Genomic DNA, 18,914 nt, shown 5'->3' on the forward strand with positions numbered 1-18,914 from the left:
TCTGGCTGAACTTTCCCATTTTGCCTGCCATGGCAAGCAAAAGTCACAAAAAATAAAGTATTTTTTCATCTACAAGCTAGTTTAATTATTGTATTGTGAACATATAAAAATGCAAATACTATTTGTAGGTTACATTAATTTAAATTAGTTCTACTTTAGTTCTGCTGTGAGAGAAGGGTTGATAGTAGAAAGAGCAAAGAATAATCATCTCAGAAGACAGAGGATATTGTCTAGCTCTGCCATTTCCTATCTGCAGGGCCTCTACCTTTTTGATACTTAGTTTTCTAATCTTGATACAGTTGTCCCTTGAACAGCTTGGGTTTGATCTGCACTGGTCCACTTACACTTGGATTTTTTTTTTTTTTTTCTGATAAATACCACACAGAACTGCAAAAATATTTTCTCTTAAGATTTTATTCTTTTCTCTAGTTTATTGTAAGAATACAGCGTAAGATAGATATAATTTAGAAAATTGTGTTAATTGGCCATTTAATGTTATCAGCAAGCTTTCTGATAAACAGTAGGCTATTAAGTTTTTAGGGAGTAAAAGTTACATGCAGATTTTCAACCCTAAACCCCACGTAGTTCAAGAGTCAACTCTATTTATGTGATTACAGTTTGTCTCAAAATTATGTGAATCAAATATGAAGCCTGTGAAAATACTTTGAGTATAAGATTCTATGCAGATGAATGAATTTTTACTAACATTATTCCTTAACTATTCTGTATGTTCTGTGCTTGATCATTCTAGGTAACTTAAGTCTCAGTCAGAAAACTTTTTTCTGAAATCTGATGTCTCCCATTTTATTTCCACAGTACTGAATATTGGTAAAAAACTCTATGAGGGTAAAACAAAAGAAGTCTATGAATTGCTCGATAGTCCAGGAAAAGTCCTCCTGCAGTCCAAGGACCAGATTACAGCAGGAAATGCAGCCAGAAAGAATCACCTGGAAGGAAAAGCTGCAATCTCAAATAAAACTACCAGTTGTATTTTTCAGTTGTTAAAGGAAGCAGGTAAGTGGCTCTCTCAATAACTTCCCTTTTCATGTTCTCCCTCACACACACACACCTATTGGTCCTTTCATAGAGAAATGGCGTTATTTGGATTAACAACGTGTTGACCACCTTTTCAGCTATTAATGTAAAAGCAGGTAAGTGGCTCTCCCCCCCCCCCCCATAGTCTCCTCCCTTTTGAGTGCATACACACACAGAGCATACTCTGATCTCTTTCATGGGGAGATGACATTACTTGCATCGAGAACATGTCCTTTGAGGATGTCTCAAAAGCTAAGGTTACTTAAACCAGGAACTCATAAATTTTACTATAGCACTTTAATTTGGAATTAGTAAGTGGTATCATTTAGTTAAGGCCTCCTAATATTTTGCCACAGTTTTTATCTGGCATGCATATCTTCTCTGTAACTTTGTCTTCTAGGAAGATGTCCTAGGAGAGACTCACCTATAAAGGAGGCCCATTCTCGGATTAGGCAGCTTTAATTGAAGAATTGAAATTTGGTACCTGTAATTCTATATTCTTTGCTCTGCTCCTTAGAGATAAGACAAAATTTCAAATCCCTTTTCCAGCTGAAAGCCCTGAAAAGTATTTGAAGGTTGCCACCACACCTTCTCATTGTGCCCCAAGTGAGGGAGGGGTTTGAACTAGAATCCAGGATCTCCAGGGTTACCCCCTACTCTGAAACTGAAAGAAGACTATTTCCTATAGATACAAAAACATGAGATCAGAACATTCTTTGGAAGGCACTGGAGTAAAGAAAGGGGAATGAAATAATGGACCTTTCTGCAGGGATTCAGACAGTGCTGATTTGTCTGTAGTATATGATATCTCAGCTAAGAAAAGATTTAAGCTCTTTTCTTCCAGCGGAAGACTTCATTGTCTTGGATCATTCAACCTTTGAAGGCTCTAGTTCCTTATCTATAAAATAAAAGCTTTGTTTTTACAATCCCAGTTCTAATTTTATAATTTAATAATTTTGTCTCCTTTTACTACCCAGTTGCCCTTTTCATTGCTTAGAATTTCCTGTAAGCATTACAGTCCTACCCTGTTTTATTGCACTTTATTGTGTTTCGTGGATATTGCCTTTTATTTTTTCTTTTTAACAAAGGTTTGTGGCAAACCTGCCTCTGCACTGAAAAACTCTGTTGGTGCCATTTTTCCAACAGCATTTGTTCTTTTCATATTGCTAGCACATTTTGGTAATTCTCTCAATATTTTAACTTTCTCATTATTAGATTTGTTATGGTGAACTATGATCAGTGATCACAACTTGCTGAAAGCTCAGATGATAGCATTTTTTAACAATGAAGAATTTTTTAACATAAAATATATCCTTTTTTAGATACCATACTATCACACACTTAGTAGACCACAGTATAGTATAAATATAACTTGTATGTGCACTGGGAAACCAAAAAATTAATTTGATGTATTGTGGTAGTGTGGAACCGAACCCACAATTATTCAAGGTATGTCCATAATCTCTCTTAAATTAATCTTTTTGAATCCCAAAGGGGAATTTAATACCTTTATTTCCAGTCAAGATAGATATACCTGCTTACCACAAAATAACAAGGTGATTCAAGTTAAGTCAATTCTGTTTTTGCCTCTTTCCTAGTTTTCTGTTGAACACTTTTTAAGTCAATATAGGAAAAAAATGGTTAATTGCCAACTTAATTTGTCATCCACATCATAAATCCCTCTTATAGAAAGTATGTTAGAAGTTTAAAGGACTACCCACAGTTCCTAAGTAATAAGATTTTAGGATTTCTTTTTTTTAAGATTTTATTTATTTATTCATGAGAGACACACAGAGAGAGGGGCAGACACACAGGCAAAGGGAAAAGCAGGCCCCTGCAAGGAGCCTGCTGTGGGACTTGAACCTGGGAATCTGGGATCACGCCCTGAGGCAGATGCTCAACCGCTGAGCCACCCAGGTGTCCCAGATTTTAGGATTTTTATTTCAAGGCTTCCTTGATTGGTGGTTTCTCAGTAACTGAGTAAATTTCTATAGAGAGCATCAAACTAATTTTATATTCGTTTTGCAATACAGATAAGTGATCCATTTTAAACTTGCCAAGTTATCTCATTTTCCCTGTACATATTACAATTTTAGAAAGTTTTTTAATACTATAAATTGTTAACAATAAAAATATTAGCTCGTGCATACGCATAGTAGTTACACATAGCTATCTGGTTTTATATATACTTTGTGTGTATTTATTTATCTATTTATTTATTTACCTTTAAGTAATGGAAGATATGTACAGGCCCAAGTTTTTATTTGCTTATTCAGTGTACTTTCTAGGGCTTAACAAAAAGTAAATTAAGGTAACCCAAATTATCTGTCCAGAAGTTTCCCAGTTTTGACTCTGAAAGTCCTACATCTGAGAAAGCTGAGAAAGTTTGTCATCCTAGGTGAAGTAATCCAACAATTATCTTTAAACTACTGTATTTGGCACACTTAACTAAAACTTAACTTGGTTCACAAGAAATGTTGAAAGTATTTTTCAGGTTTTGTACACTGAAATTAAGGAAAACTTAAGTTTTTAAAAATCCCTAGATTTGATTGGTTGAGTGATTGATTGATTTTTTAAAGATTTTATTTATTCATGAGAGACACAGAGAGGCAGAGGCACAGAGGGAGGAGCATGCTTCTCACAGGGAGCCTGATACGGGACTCAGTCCCTGGACTGGGATCATACCTGAGCTGAAGGCATGCTCAACCACTGACCCACCTAGATGTCCCCTTAGATTTGTTTTAGAAGACAGATTAGGAATTCTTTTGCCTTATTGAATTTTTACTTGCCGATAGATCAATAAATGGTGTGCCTAGCTGACCACCAAAGGACTATTTAAAATTGCTTTCTTTATAATCAAGATTATATTCCTAATTAAGCTATTTCTAGAAGTTAGAATGGGAAGAGCACCAAATGAGATCTGGTAAATCAGGATTCTAGTTTTTTTCCTTTTTTTTTCTTTTCTTTTTTTTATTTTATTTTTATAAATTTATTTTTTATTGGTGTTCATGGATTCTAGTTTTTTTCATTGTCAATCATAAGCAAACTTTAAAATACTATACAAATAATAGATACAAGACATACTGTTTTTTTTTCTTTTTTTTTTTTTTTTTAAGATTTATTTATTTATTCATTCAGAGAGAGCGAGAGAGAGGCAGAGACACAGGCAGAGAAGCAGGCTCCATGCAGGAAGCCCAATGTGGGACTTGATCCCAGGTCTCCAGGATCACACCCCGGGCTGCAGGTGGCGCTAAACCGCTGCACCACCGGGGCTGCCCGACATACTGTTTTTCCATGGAAATAATATTATAGGTGCTACACCTGAGTTATGAAATGTGTGGATTTGGTCTCAATACTTTACATCAAAACCTAGCCTTTTAAGTCTCAATTCTCCCACAGAAACCTGTAATTACATTTAGGGGTTAGTAGTGATAATGGGTAGAAGTCCTGCAGTTGCTAAAACAAAGATGAGGAGCCCGGCAGCCTTAACACATGAGGGGACGGGACATGTGGGCTGATTAGCTATCAGATACAGCCATTGTAATTTAGAGTAGGAAGTGACATTTGCTTAGCAATCTTGATAGGAGTCTTAAATTTTGTAAGCAGTGAGAGGTGAGGAGGGTTCTTTAGCTCATCCCCCCCCCGCCCCCCCCCCCCCCCGTGACATTTGCTAATATGATTAGCACGTGTGTTAGAAGCAGTCATTATATCATCTAAACTGAATCTTTTCTTTTTGAAGCAGTTTTTTTCCTGTGCTGGATCATTACTGTAAATTGATTCTGTGCTTTTGGTTCTTAGATGTAAGGAAGAGTTTTCTTCTGAGTAAAAGTAACTTTTTTAGATTTAAATAGGTTTGGATACTAGTCTTTCAAGCTTAGTAGACAAATAAACAAATATGACAAAGACCTTAAAAGGGAGAACTCTTGAAGCCAGGCATATAATTATCACCTATATAATTCAGGATTGATTTAAATCATTTGCCTATCCATAAGCATGAGCCCAATCATTCTTTAAGGGTTAAAATGACCATTTATTCTCACTGTTATTCTTTGCCAGAGTTCTTGTTCATGTAGCATATAACAGTTCCCTGTTTCACATAAATCTTACTGGTCAAATCCAAAGGGAGTACAGAGAATACAATACAGGTTTTGAAACTGGTCTAGGTTAGGATCCCTGGGTGGCTCAGCAGTTTAGTGCCTGCCTTTGGCCCAGGGCGTGATCCCAGAGTCCTGGGATTGAGTCCTACATCAGGCTCCCTGCATGGAGCCTGCTTCTCCCTCTGCCTTGTGTCTCTGCCTCCCTCTCTCTCTCTCTCTCTCTCTCTCATGAATAAATAAATAAAATCTTTAAAAAAAAAAAAAAAAAAAAAAACTGGTCCAGGCACCATTACTGATTGGCAACATGACCCAGCTTTTCATATTACTTGTTTGAGCCTGTTTCTTTCATTGTAAAATGTAATAATACCTACCAGAACAATGTTATGTGTGGTTACATGACATAACACATAAAACAACACAGTGCAAGTCTTACATAAATGTAGATTCCCTCATGTAGGGAAATATATATGTGTAGGTGTGTGTATGATCAAAGATTCTTGATCGTTTTCTAATAAGAAAAAATTAATCTTAGAAGATGAGACTGGGATTGGAAGTACTAACATTGCAGCCTGAAGGTGAACATTATTATGTTGAACCCATGCAAGTTTCCAGATATTTTAATTCACGTTAATTCTGTTGTATTACTTTGTACTGTGATATACTAACACTTCTTGGAGAGGCAGTATAGCATAGTGGTTAAGTGGGTAGCCCAGAGTTCAAATAGTGTTGGTTGGAAACTGCTTTATCTAATACTAGCTGACATAAGTACTATGCCTTTGTCCTTATCTATTTTGTTGGATATTTGTCATATTATCTACCTTCTCAGGTATTATGAGGATTAAACAAATGAAAACAAATTTATGATGTTTGACCTAAGGTAGGTCTTGCTACTTTTTAAAATTAAATTGTGTTGGGGCATCTGACTGGCTCAGTCAGTAGAGCATGTGACTCTTAATCTCAGGGTCTTGAGTTCAGGCCCCACATTGGGCATAGAGTGTACTTAAAAAACTTTTTTTGTTAATTGTGATAAAATAAACATAACAAAATTTGTCATTTTAACCATCTTACGGTGTAAATCCAGTGGCATTAGTTATCTATTGCCAGAACTTTTTTATCATCTTACACAGAAACTCTGGCCCCTTAAATAAAACTCTCCATTCTCCCTTCCCAGCTCTGGTAACCTCTATTCTACTTTCTGATTATGAATTTGCCTATTTTAGGTACATCATATTAGTGGATTTATACTGTATTTGTCCTTTTATTTCACTTAGTGTAATGTTTTCTTGTATTTTTTTTTTTAAGATTTTATTTATTCATGAGAGACAGAGAGAGGCAGACACAGGCAGAGGGAGAAGTAGGCTCCATGCAGGGATCTCCGGGTCTCCAGGATCAGGCCCTGGGCTGAAGGTGGCACTAAACCACTGAGCCACCCGGACTGCCCTAGTGTAATGTTTTCAAGGTTTATCCATGTTGTAGCATGTATCAGAGTTTTATTTCTTCTCAAAATGACTGAATAACAATTCATTTTATGTATATATTATATTTTGGCTATCTTTTCATCTGTTTATTTATGGACATTTGAGTTATTCCCCCTCCCCCCCTTTTTTTTAAGATTTTTTATTTTTTTTTTTAATTTTTATTTATTTATGATAGTTACAGAGAGAGAGAGAGGCAGAGACACAGGCAGAGAGAGGGAGAAGCAGGCTCCATGCACCAGGAGCCCGACGTGGGACTTGATCCTGGGTCTCCGGGATCACGCCCTGGGCCAAAGGCAGGCGCCAAACCGCTGCGCCACCCAGGGATCCCATGCGCCACCCAGGGATCCCTAAGATTTTTATTAATTTCAGAGAGAATGCAGAGAGAGAGAAAGCATGGGTGGGGGGTAGAGGGAGCAGGCTCCCGCTGAGCAGGGAGCCCCATGTGGGGTTTGATCCCAGGACCCTGGGATCATGACCTGAGCTGAAGGCAGACACTTAACTGAGCCACCCAGGTACTGCTTTTCCCCCCCCTTTTTGTTTTTATTTTTGTTTTCCCCTATTGTAAATTGTGCTGTTGTGAACGTTGGTGTACAAGTATCTATTTGAGTCCCTGCTTTCAATTCTTTACTACCTTTTCTAGAAGTGTTACTGCATGGCACACAAATACTGTAGCATTAACATGATTAAAACGTCTTCTGGAAACCTGTATAGGTTAACATAATAATGCTCATCTTCAGGCTGCAGTGTTAGTACTTGGAATACCTAGAAGTAGAATTGCTGGATCATATAGTTCATGATATATCATAACTATGATCAGAGAAATTATTTTCCAAAGCCCCTAAATAAAACAGCTCCCATCACTAGCTAGCTTTTTATCTTGGTTTTCCAGTAACAGTTTGAGTCAAATAGAAGGGAAAGGAAGAACAAGTGTTTTCTTTGCTCTTCACCAAATTGGCCACTATGTTCCTGCTGTCACCTGTTGGATATGTTTTCAGGGATTATTTTCTTCAAATATAAGAGAAAAGGGTGATCTAAAACTTAGGGCTGTATCTGATTGTGATAAGTAGACTGATATTTTATTTTATAAGGCTCATTTAATACTGGACTGTAAAATGTGAAAATCATATAACCAAATTTGGTTTAAAGATAATTTAGCATCACTTAAATGAGTTACATGCTTTATGCAAAGTTAGGTAAGCTGTAGCAGAAGTTACTCAATAGGTATTTTTTGAATGTATGAAAAAATGAATGGTAAAGACATTCATTATGTCTTGCCATAATGCCAGGCAACATTAAAATGAAATATTCCTAAATATTTTGGTAAGCATTAAGCTTATCAATATTAAGCATATTAATAATTTTTCTACTTGTACTTTTTAAAAAATTATTTTTGATAGTGTCATTTAGGGATAATGCATTTGGCTAGATAAAGTTTTTTTATTTGTTTTTTGTAAATAGTAGTTTATTATACCTCAGGTCTACCTTTTTAAATACAATTTTAATGCTTTTTTAAAAAACTTTTTATCAATATATAGGTATCAAAACTGCTTTCACCAGAATGTGTGGGGAGACAGCTTTCATTGCACCTAAATGTGAGATGATTCCAATTGAATGGGTTTGTAGAAGAATAGCAACTGGTTCTTTTCTCAAAAGAAATCCTGGTGTCAAAGAAGGATATAAATTTTACCCACCTAAAGTGGAGCTGTTTTTCAAGGTAATTATTTTATGCTTCTGTGTCTTACTATAATATAGCAACAAATGTAATTTCAAAGTCAAAAAAGATTTAATGTTATTAAAATCTTTTTTAAAATTTTTGAAAAATGCAGTTATTAGGAAGAAAAATAATTCAGAAATTTTTTAAATTCTTCATTAAAGAGTTTGAAGTAAAAGCAAATACAAGGGATCTTTTTATATTCAGATACAGAAAAACTATTACTGATGTGTCTTACAAGCAAAACCACCAAAGATGTAGGAATCAGTTGTTAAAAATTTGTATTGGTTTTCTTTATTGAAACTCCTTGTCTCTTTTCCTCTTTGTTTATGCATAGTTCCAAAGTCAGAAGTAATGTTTCTGTAGCATTTTTTTCCTTTATTTTTTTTTTAATATTTTTTTTATTTATGCATGAGAGACACAGAGAAAGGCAAAGACACAGGCAGAAGGAGAAACAGGCTCCCCAGAGGGAGCCTGATAATGGGACCCAATCCCAGGACCCCGGGATCATTACCTGAGCCAAAGGCAGACACTCAACCACTAAGCCACCTGGGCGCCCCTAAGATTTTATTTATTTATTGAGAGAAAAAGAAAGAGGGAGAAAGTGAACAAATGAGCATGTACACGGAGGGGGGCGGGGTTGTGGAGCAGATGGGGAGGGAGAGGAAGGGGAAAACAATCCCAAGCAGACTCTATGCTGGCAGGGAACCAGCCAGACATGAGGGCCCTGAGATCATGACCTGAGCTAGAACCAAAAGTTGGATGCTGAATCAACTGAGCACCCACTTGTACCTTATGTAGCATTTTTAAACAGTGAGCTGAAATTGCCTCTCAACCTTTTAGCCTAGATCAAGTGTAATCAGTAAATTGCACACCTTAAAATGTTTATATAATACAAATCTAGAATTCATAAAAGAAAAATTTCAGGGGCACCTGGGTGGCTCATCAGTTAAGCATTTGCCTGTGATTCAGGTCATGATCTTAGAGTCCTGGAATTGAACCCCACATCGGGCTCCCTGCTCAGTGGGGAGCCTGCTTCTCCCTTTCCTCCCTACTTGTGCTTTTTCTCACTATCTCTGTCTCTTTCTCTCAAATAAATGAATAAAACCTGAAATGAAAAGAATTTTTCATGTGAAATTGGGACACTACTTAGAATAACATGAAAGTTATTATTTTTTTTACTAATGGCTTAATATGAAGTCTCTTGAATTATCAAATAATATCCTTAAACACTTGTAGTCTTATATAAATTCTTATTAAAAATGAGATCAAGGGACGCCTGGGTGGCTCAGTGGTTGAGCATCTGTCTGCCTTTGGCTCAAGGCATGATCCTGGTCCCGGGACTGAGTCCCACGTCGGGTTCCCTGCGAGGAGCCTACTTTTCCCTGTGTCTTTGCCTCTCTCTCTGTATCCCTCATGAATAAATAAATAAAATCTTTTAAGAAATAAAATAAAAATGAGGTCAAGAGTAGTGCCTGCCTGGCTCAGTCAGTAGAGCATGTGACTTGTGATCGCAAGATTGTGAGTTCAAGCCCCACGTTGGGTGTAGAAATTATTTAAAATCTTTAAAAAAAGGAAAAAGATTGGGAGATTATGAAAATTGCTTTCTGGAAAGATTTAGTGAGCTAAAATGTGGTTTGGTCTTCTTACTATCTGTTGACTCATGAAGAAAACATTAAAATCACAAACTTACTTAGTTTATATAAAGAGAGCAAATTATTTCAAATACTTCATCACCTAGAATAAGTTACTGAATATCTTGAATTTTAAAGTAGCTATTAAAACTAGACAAATTTAAAACAATTGTGAATTAAGGGGCATTTTTTTTTTTAATTTTTATTTATTTATGATAGTCACACAGAGAGAGAGGCAGAGACACAGGCAGAGGGAGAAGCAGGCTCCATGCACCGGGAGCCCGATGTGGGATTCGATCCTGGGTCTCCAGGATCGTGCCCTGGGCCAAAGGCAGGCGCTAAACCGCTGCGCCACCCAGGGATAAGGGGCATTTTAATAAAAAAAGTTTTTAGAGAAAATATTTCTGAGGAATTCATGGTCAAGGGAAAAAGGGCTTCAGTTTATCTCAAAAGTTCAAAATTTTCATATTTAAAGTAATTGTACTCCTATACTTTATTTTCAGGATGATGCCAATAATGATCCACAGTGGTCTGAAGAACAGCTAATTGCTGCAAAATTTTGCTTTGCTGGACTTGTTATAGGCCAGACTGAAGTGGATATCATGAGTCATGCTACACAGGCTATTTTTGAAATACTGGAGAAATCCTGGTTGCCCCAAAACTGTACACTGGTTGATATGAAGGTACAAATAAAATGGAATTTTGAGAGGAAAGATTATAACTGATAAATGTCGTTAGTTGTAGAGTTTTGAAAACTTTTCTTTGGTGATGTGCTATTTCTAGATTGAATTTGGTGTTGATGTAACCACCAAAGAAATTGTTCTTGCTGATGTTATTGATAATGATTCCTGGAGACTCTGGCCATCAGGAGATCGAAGCCAACAGAAAGACAAACAGGTAATGCTTCAGGATTTTTTTTTTATTCTTTGCAAGATCAGGCTGGGATAGAGGTGAATAGAAAGATGGGGGGAAAGAAAAGGCAGTTATTGTTCCATATGATAAGAACCTGAGTTGATTGCTGTTTACCCTTAAAGATAAATATCTCGGGATCACTGAGTGGCTCAATGGTTTGGCGCTGCCTTCGGACCAGGGCATGATCCTGGGGTCCCGGGATTGAGTCCCACATTGGGCTCCCTGCATGGAGCCTGCTTCTCCCTCTGCCTGTGTCTCTGCCTCTCTCTCTCTCTCTCTCCCTCCCTCTCTCTCTCTTTCTCCCTCCTCTCTCATGAATAAATAAATAAAATCTTAAAAAAAAAAGATAAACGTCTCTTATACTTTCTATATCCTGAGAAAAAAATAGGAACAATACTTTACAAAACAGATTTCTCATATATTATGACCATCACACAGAGCAGGTGTCATCCTTCTTTGGTCATCCTCTAAGGTACTGAGAGGATGATTGCTATCTTCCTAATTATAAGAATGAGTGGCGATCTGGAACTCTGTCCCAAGTGTGGTGGATCTTATCAGATTCCATTTCTGCTCTGTCCTATGAAAACGAAATTAGAACAGATATTCTGTACACTATGTAAGAATTGCGCAAGGCACTTAATCGTAGTTGCTAGTGTAGAAAGCACTTATCCTTAAATGAATGAACTTTTTCTAGTCTAATTCAGGAAAAGGATTTATAGGTTTACATAGATTTTTAGATATATTCCTTGCTATGCAAGCTTTTCATAATCTACCCCAAACTCCAAAATCAAATAATTTCAGTTAGCAAGAATATTATTAATAGAATATCTGTATTCTAAACTTTCTACCTTATTATTTTCTAGTCATATCGTGACCTCAAGGAAGTAACTCCAGAAGGGCTCCAGATGGTGAAGAAAAATTTTGAGTGGGTTGCAGAAAGAGTAGAGGTAAAACTTTTATAATAAACCCATGGTGTTCTGTATTTTTCTCCAAGATCTTGCTTCTAAAAGGAAAATAAGGGCACCTGGGTGGCTCAGTCTGTTGAGTATCATGCTATTGATTTCAGCTCGAGTCATGATCTCAGGATATTAGGATCATGGATTTGAACCCCACCTCAGGCTTGGCGTTTGATATGGAGTCTGCTTAAGATTCTTTCTTCATCTCCCTCTGCCCCTCCCCTGCTTGCCAACTCTCTCTCCAAATAAATAAATAAAATCTTTTTTCTTTTTTAAAAGGAAAGTAAAAGTGAGATGGTGCAGTTTTCTTTTTTCCAGTGGGTTTTTAAAAATTAATATTTATTGTAGAATGTGTGTGCAAGTGGGAGGAGGGGCAGAGGGAGAGAGAGAATCCTTAAGCAGACTCCCCATTGAGCACAGATATAGGGCCCACCAAGCGCCCTTTTCTCCAGTAGTTTTTGTTTTTAAAGGAGCACTTTTAAGAAATGTACCACCTGGGATCCCTGGGTGGCGCAGCGGTTTGGCGCCTGCCTTTGGCCCAGGGCGCGATCCTGGAGATCCGGGATCGAATCCCACGTCGGGCTCCCGGTGCATGGAGCCTGCTTCTCCCTCTGCCTGTGTCTCTCTCTCTCTCTCTCTCTCTCTCTCTCTCTGACTATCATAAATAAATAAAAATGTAAAAAAAAAAAAAAAAAAAAAAAAGAAATGTACCACCTAAACTGTTCTCAATAACATATTGAAACCCTCTGCTGTTGAACTGGCCAGTATACTCCCAAATTCTATTGGGGAAACCTAGAATCCTTGTCTTCTCCCTGCCCCTTACATTTCCTACCCACCTTGCCACTGCTATTCAGAGTTCTACTAGCATGGGTTTCAGAAGTAGAGTTCAGAATTAGAACTCCATGTGACATTAAAATGTTACTTTAAGACTTATGGTAAAAAAAAAAAAAAGATTGATGGTATTATCAGGGTGCCGGGTGGCTCAGTTGGTTAAGTGTCCAACTCTTCATTTTGGCTCAGGTCATGATCTCAGGGTCCTGGGATCAAGCCCCAAGTCAGGCTCTGTGCTCAGTGGGGTATCTACTTAAGATTCTTTCTCCCACTCTGCTTGCTCCTGTGTGTGTGTGTGTGTGTGCGCGCACACACACACATATGCATGCTTGCTATCTCTCTCAAATCTTTTTTTTTTTTTAAGATTTAGGGTATTACAATCACTGTAATTCCATGGAAATTGAATGGGATTTGCAGTTATCCAAGGGTCACAGCCAGTTTTCAAAACATCATTTCCATGGAAACAAGCATTTTGAATTTTAAGCAACTAACTTTATTTTTATTTTTTATTTTTTTAAGATTTTATTTATTCATGAGAGACACACAGAGAGAGAGAGAGAGGCAGAGATGCAGAGACACAGGCAGAGGGAGAAGCAGGCTCCATGCGGGGAGCCTGACGTTGGACTTGATCCAGGTCTCTAGGATCAGGCCCTGGGCTGAAGGCGGCACTAAACCGCCGAGCCACCCGGGCTTCCCTAAGCAACTAACTTTAAAGGTTTATGATATAATCTCTTTATTTTGGCTCATTATGCCTTAAAGTCTCCATTAAACGCAATGTACTAAAAATCTGAGGATGAGGGATGCCTGAGTGGCTCCGTGGTTGAGCATCTGCCTTTAGCTCAGGTCATCCCGGGGTCCTAGGATTGAGTCCTGGATCAGGCTCCCTGGATGGAGTCTGCTTCTCCCTCTATGTCTCTGCCTCTCTCTGTGTGTCTCTCATGAATAAATAAGATGTTTTAAAAAAAAAATCTTAGGATGAAATATTTTATATTACAGCTTTCTGAAATTAATTAGGAGTGATTCTTTGCCTTTTATTTATAATAGCTTATATAATATAAAATATAATCTATCTGATGAAAATCTTTTTAGATCTTAATTATGAAGACTGCTTTTTTTATATAAAGGTTATTATGAAAAATAAATACTCTATCGTTTTATCCTGTTTGTGTCTGTCTTGAATTTGGTCTATTAAATATTCTCTCCAGTTGTAATTTTACTCTCCTCTAGCTCTGTAAACTGATTATTATTCTTGTGGTATTCATTTCTGTATTTATCCATTTTGCCATCTTCTTTTGCATATCCATGTTTTTCCTTTCCAGTTACTTCTAAAATCAGAAAGTCAGTGCAGAGTTGTAGTACTGATGGGCTCAACTTCTGATCTCAGTCACTGTGAAAAAATCCAAAAGGCTTGTGGAAATTTTGGCATTCCATGTGAACTTCGGGTAACATCTGCCCATAAAGGACCAGATGAAACTCTGAGGATTAAAGCAGAGTATGAAGGTAAATGTCACATAACTAGAGCATTTCAGGAAGTTCTTCTGATTTTGCCAATAAATCTTGTTTTTTGACTAATAATGCTGAAAAAGAATTGGCCACATTTTCAAGGGGAAAAATGACAGTCTAGGCTTTCATGATACTCACTTCCAAAGAGTGTAAGGTGCTTTAGGCACTTATAAAAGAATGGCTCAGGGAGAAAGAATTGAAAATGCAACCTGCGTGCACCTGAAAATCATACAACATTGTGTGTCGATGACATTCAGGTTTTATTCAGGTTTTTTAAAAAATATATCAAAAATAGGGGCACCTCGGTGGCTCAGTCAGTTAAGCATCTGCCTTTGGCTCAGATCACGATCCCAGTGACCTGGGATCAAGCCCCCCTCCCGCCCCCCACAAGATCCCTGCTTCTCAAGGGGCTTGCCTCTCAGACCTCTCCCCCTGCCTGCCACTCAACCTGCTTGTGCTTTCTCTCTGTCAAATAAATAAAATCTTTAAAAAAAAGTCAAAAAAAATAAAAGAGTAGAGGCCCCCACCCACCAAGAAAAAGTGAGACATAATTGTCTACAACAATTTTAGTTGAGGTAGTAGGTCCTTACAAATATTTATAATGATCAGCCTTTCCTAAAAGGTAGTTAGACATAAAACTAAGGAATAATTTTATAATTTAGTATACAAAAGAAATGCCTTGGGACACCTGGGTGGCCCAATGTTGAGCATCTGCCTTTAACCAGGGTATGATCCCGAGGTCTGGGGATTGAGTCCCACATCGGGTTCCCCATAGGGAGCCTGCTTCTCCCTCTGCCTGTGTCTCTCCCTCTTTCTGTGTGTGTCTCAATAAAAAAGGGGGCAGCCCCGGTGGTGCAGCGGTTTAGTGCTGCCTGCAGCCCACGGTGTGATCCTGGAGACCCGGGATCGAGTCCCACATCAGGCTCCTTGCATGGAGCCTGCTTCTCCCTCTGCCTGTGTCTCTGCCTCTCTCTCTCACTGTGTTTCTCATGAATAAATAAATTTAAAAATCTTTAAAAAATATAGAGAAATATAAAAAAAATTTTGTTAAAAAAATAAATAAAAATAAATAAATAAAGTCCTTTTCAATAGATAAATACATACATACATACACACCTTGATGGGATAGTATCGATCTAAAATAATGGAGTCCTACAGACATAACTAAATGTTTCTCAACTGGGAAAAATGTTGATTTTTTTCTAAAGATAGTTATTACAGGAACATATTAAGGTTTGGGAACGGGGCAGGGAACTGGGATAAGTTCTTAGACCTCTTTTAAGTTAATGAAAGCCTGAACTCTTTCCTCAGAAAAGTAAAAATAAATACAATTTTGGATTCCAGGTTAGGAATCTCTGTGGTAAGAAACAAAGGAATAACATAAATATATCAAAGAATGAAATGTTTAAGAGTTATGTTAGAAAATGTATTGAGGGGTCTTAAATATTTGGGTACTGTATTACTGAATTTGCCTGCCTTCTTTCAAATGTGCTCCTGAACCTTGAGTCTCCATTAACAAGGTCTTTCTCTACCCTGTTGATTGAAAGACACCAGGACGGACACTGGTTCAAGTGGTATCATTCTTTATTTCGGTGAGCCAGGCCTTTGAGCCATTCCCTCAATGGCACGCTGGTACCCTGTTTGTACTATAAACCTCAAAGATGGCCAGACCTATTCTTGCTACTTCGTTACTTGCTCCTTTGATATAATAGATGGCAAAGTGAAACGTATATTGTCTTATTTATGCTTTTTCTGGAGACTGCTAATAAAGGAACTGAAGGTGTTAAGATATACAGGATTTTGTTTTAATCTAACTTAAAATTTCCTTTCAATTCAATTACAAACGTGTAATTTCCCTAGGGGATGGCATTCCTACTGTATTTGTGGCAGTGGCAGGCAGAAGCAATGGTTTGGGTCCAGTGATGTCTGGCAACACTGCATACCCAGTTATCAGCTGCCCTCCACTCACTCCAGACTGGGGAGCTCAGGATGTGTGGTCTTCTCTTCGACTACCCAGCGGTAAGATACATTCAGTTTTTAAAAATTGTTTATTAAAGAGGTGGCTGAGTGGTTGAGTGTCTGCCTTTGATCAGGGTGTGATCCTGGGGTCTGGGGATCAAGTCCCACGTTGGGCTCCCTGCAGGGAGCCTGCTTCTCCCTCTGCCTGTGTCTCTGCCTCTCTGTGTGTGTGTGTCTCTCATGAATAAATAAATAAAATCTTAAAAAAGGTAATAATACAGGGATGCCTAGGTGACTCAGTTAAATATCTGACTCTTGGTTTCGGCTCAGGTCATGATCTCAGGGTCATGAGGTTGAGCTCCATGTGGAGCTCTGTGAAGAGTGTTGAGCCTGCTTGGGATTCTCTCTCTCCCTTAGCACCACCCCCTGTTCTGGCTGGCTTTCTCTCAAAAAAAAAAAAAAAAAAAGTTCTTTTCCTTGCAAAATTTCAAACATGCAAAATAGTAGAATAACAGTGAAATCTACATGTACCCCTTGTTCAGCTTCAACATTTAACATCTTATTACATCTGTAGCCCTTTCTGCTGGATTATTTCCAAGTCTATCTTAGACAAAGCATTTTATACTTAAATATGCTTCTTCTAAGCAGTAAGAACTCTAGTTTTTAAATCATAATCATGATACCATATTCACACTTACACAAATTAATGGTAATTTCTTAAAATCTTCAGATTTTCAGTTAGTGTTCAAGTTTTCCTGATCATCATTTTTTATAGTTGTTCAAGATCTAACACAGTCCTTAACATTGCATTTAGTTGCTGTCTCTCCTAAGTCTCTTTCAGTCCTCCTTTTTTTCCCTTTCATTTATCCTATAGAATTTTCTACATTTTGGATTTAGCTGATTACATTTCTGAATGTTGTTTAACATGCTTTTCCATCCTCTATATTTTCTATAAACTAGTGGTGAGATGTGTAGATAGATCAAGTTCGATTTGGGTTTTTCTCCCCAAGAATATATCATTCATGGTTTTGAGTTTTTAAAAGTAAATGTGATTATGTTATGTCTGTAAAGGAAATGAAATTTTGGGACACCTGGGTGGTTCAGCAGGTTGAGCATCTGCCTTCATCCAGGACGTGATCCCAGAGTCCCGGGATTGAGTCCCGCATCAGGCTCCCTGCATGGAGCCTGCTTCTCCCTCTGCCTGTGTCTCTGCCTCTCTCTCTGAATAAATAAAATCTTTTAACAAAAAAAAAAAAAAAAAAATGAAGTTTTATTTCTATAAATTAGAGATCAGAATAAATAACACACAAGGACGTTTTATCAATTGGCTGAGCAGAATCTCCTAGAATAACAATATTGTGATAGTCTCATCATAGTCCAAGATAATGATTTGATCTACAAGTCCTGAGAGTCTATATTGTTTCAGTAAGATTTGATTGTTTGTTAAATGCTAAACTTTATTTTATTGTAAATCTGCTCTTGTTATGTGTCAAATATGTTAAGTACTTGAGCCCTCTAATCTGTTCCAGTATAGACCGGCTTCTCTCTAGGCCAACTGTACTGCCATTGCCTTAGGATTTCTCTTTACCATCATCCTGGACGTCCATTTTGCCCTTCTCTAGTCTTGGATCTCCTATTGCCTAGGTCGGATGTCTTCCCCTTTCTTTGTTAACTCCTTAATTTGTTGGAGAGCATTCTTAGTGAACTTCCTGAGGAGGAGGTATATAGATGGTAAACTTTTTGAGAACTCCTGTATCTAAAATGTTTTTATCATAGCCTCATACTCAATAATTTAGGAATGGTATTCTAGATTGCAAATTATTTTCCTTTACAATTTTGAAGGAATTACTCCATTGTCTTCTGTCTTCTAGAGTTACTGAGAACTCCACTGCCTTTCTACCACACTGATTCTAGGTTATTTACGAATTTTGTTTCTTTCTGGAAACTTTTAGCATCTTTTTCTATCCATTTTTCTTAAATTTCACAAAGATGGGCGGCCCGGGTGACTCAGCAGTTTAGTGCCCCCTTCTCCCCAGGGCCTGATCCTGGAGACCTGGGATTGAGTCCCTCGTCAGACTCCCTGCATGGAGCCTGCTTCTCCTTCTGCCTGTGTCTCTGCCTCTCTCTGTGTCTCTCATTAATAAATAAAATCTTTAAAAAAATAATTTCACAAAGATGTGTCTTGATGATTATTTTCATCTTGGGCTTTCAGTGGGCTCTTTAAATCTGGAACGCTGATTTTTTAGTCCTGGGAAATTTTCTATTATTTTTTTAATACTTTACTTCCTCCTCCATTTTCTCTTTTCTCATTTTCTGATTTACTATCCAAATTTGGAACTTTTTGGTTTCTGTTTTTTCTTATTGAGTTCTATTGAGTTTTTCATTCTAGATATGGCATTTTTAATTTGTAAGAGCTGTTTTCTGTTCTCTAGCCACCCTCCCCTCCCCCCCCCGCCTTCCTTTTCGTGTTTAATCTTTGCAATAACATCTTTTTAAGTCTCAGAAATTATGCTTACTTTCACATTAGTTCCTTTTCTCCTTGGTTATCCTTGGCTGTTTGTTGCATATGATAAAACACCAGTTCGAAGGTCTATGCAAGTGGATGATCTCAAGGTGGTGAGACTGAGCCCTGCATCAGGCTCTGTGTTCAGCTAGGAGTCTGCTTGAGATTCTCCCTCTGCCTGTCTCCCACATACATGTCCACATGCTCACTCACTCCCTCTCTCAAAATAAATAAATCTTAAAAAAAAAATGGCTCCACTGTGGGGTGATCTAGTAGGGTTATTCTTTGAATAATC

The 18,914-nt window shown here is 37.7% G+C and overlaps 1 protein-coding gene across 22 annotated transcripts in view; it reads left to right on the forward strand.

The window, feature by feature from the left end:
- LOC140604105 (bifunctional phosphoribosylaminoimidazole carboxylase/phosphoribosylaminoimidazole succinocarboxamide synthetase) overlaps positions 1–18,914 on the forward strand; it is a 386,988-nt gene that overhangs the window by 364,016 nt on the left and 4,058 nt on the right. For all 22 annotated transcript variants that reach the window (XM_072775131.1, XM_072775137.1, XM_072775133.1 and 19 more), the window contains 7 exons: positions 817–1,014; positions 8,146–8,324; positions 10,459–10,638; positions 10,739–10,852; positions 11,731–11,814; positions 13,974–14,154; positions 16,018–16,176. In XM_072775131.1, coding sequence (XP_072631232.1) covers positions 817–1,014; positions 8,146–8,324; positions 10,459–10,638; positions 10,739–10,852; positions 11,731–11,814; positions 13,974–14,154; positions 16,018–16,176 — 1,095 coding nt within the window. The remainder of the gene's footprint in view (positions 1–816; positions 1,015–8,145; positions 8,325–10,458; positions 10,639–10,738; positions 10,853–11,730; positions 11,815–13,973; positions 14,155–16,017; positions 16,177–18,914) is intronic.

The sequence above is a fragment of the Canis lupus genome, chromosome 14 (assembly GCF_048164855.1).
Source record: "Canis lupus baileyi chromosome 14, mCanLup2.hap1, whole genome shotgun sequence".
NCBI lineage: Eukaryota > Metazoa > Chordata > Mammalia > Carnivora > Canidae > Canis > Canis lupus.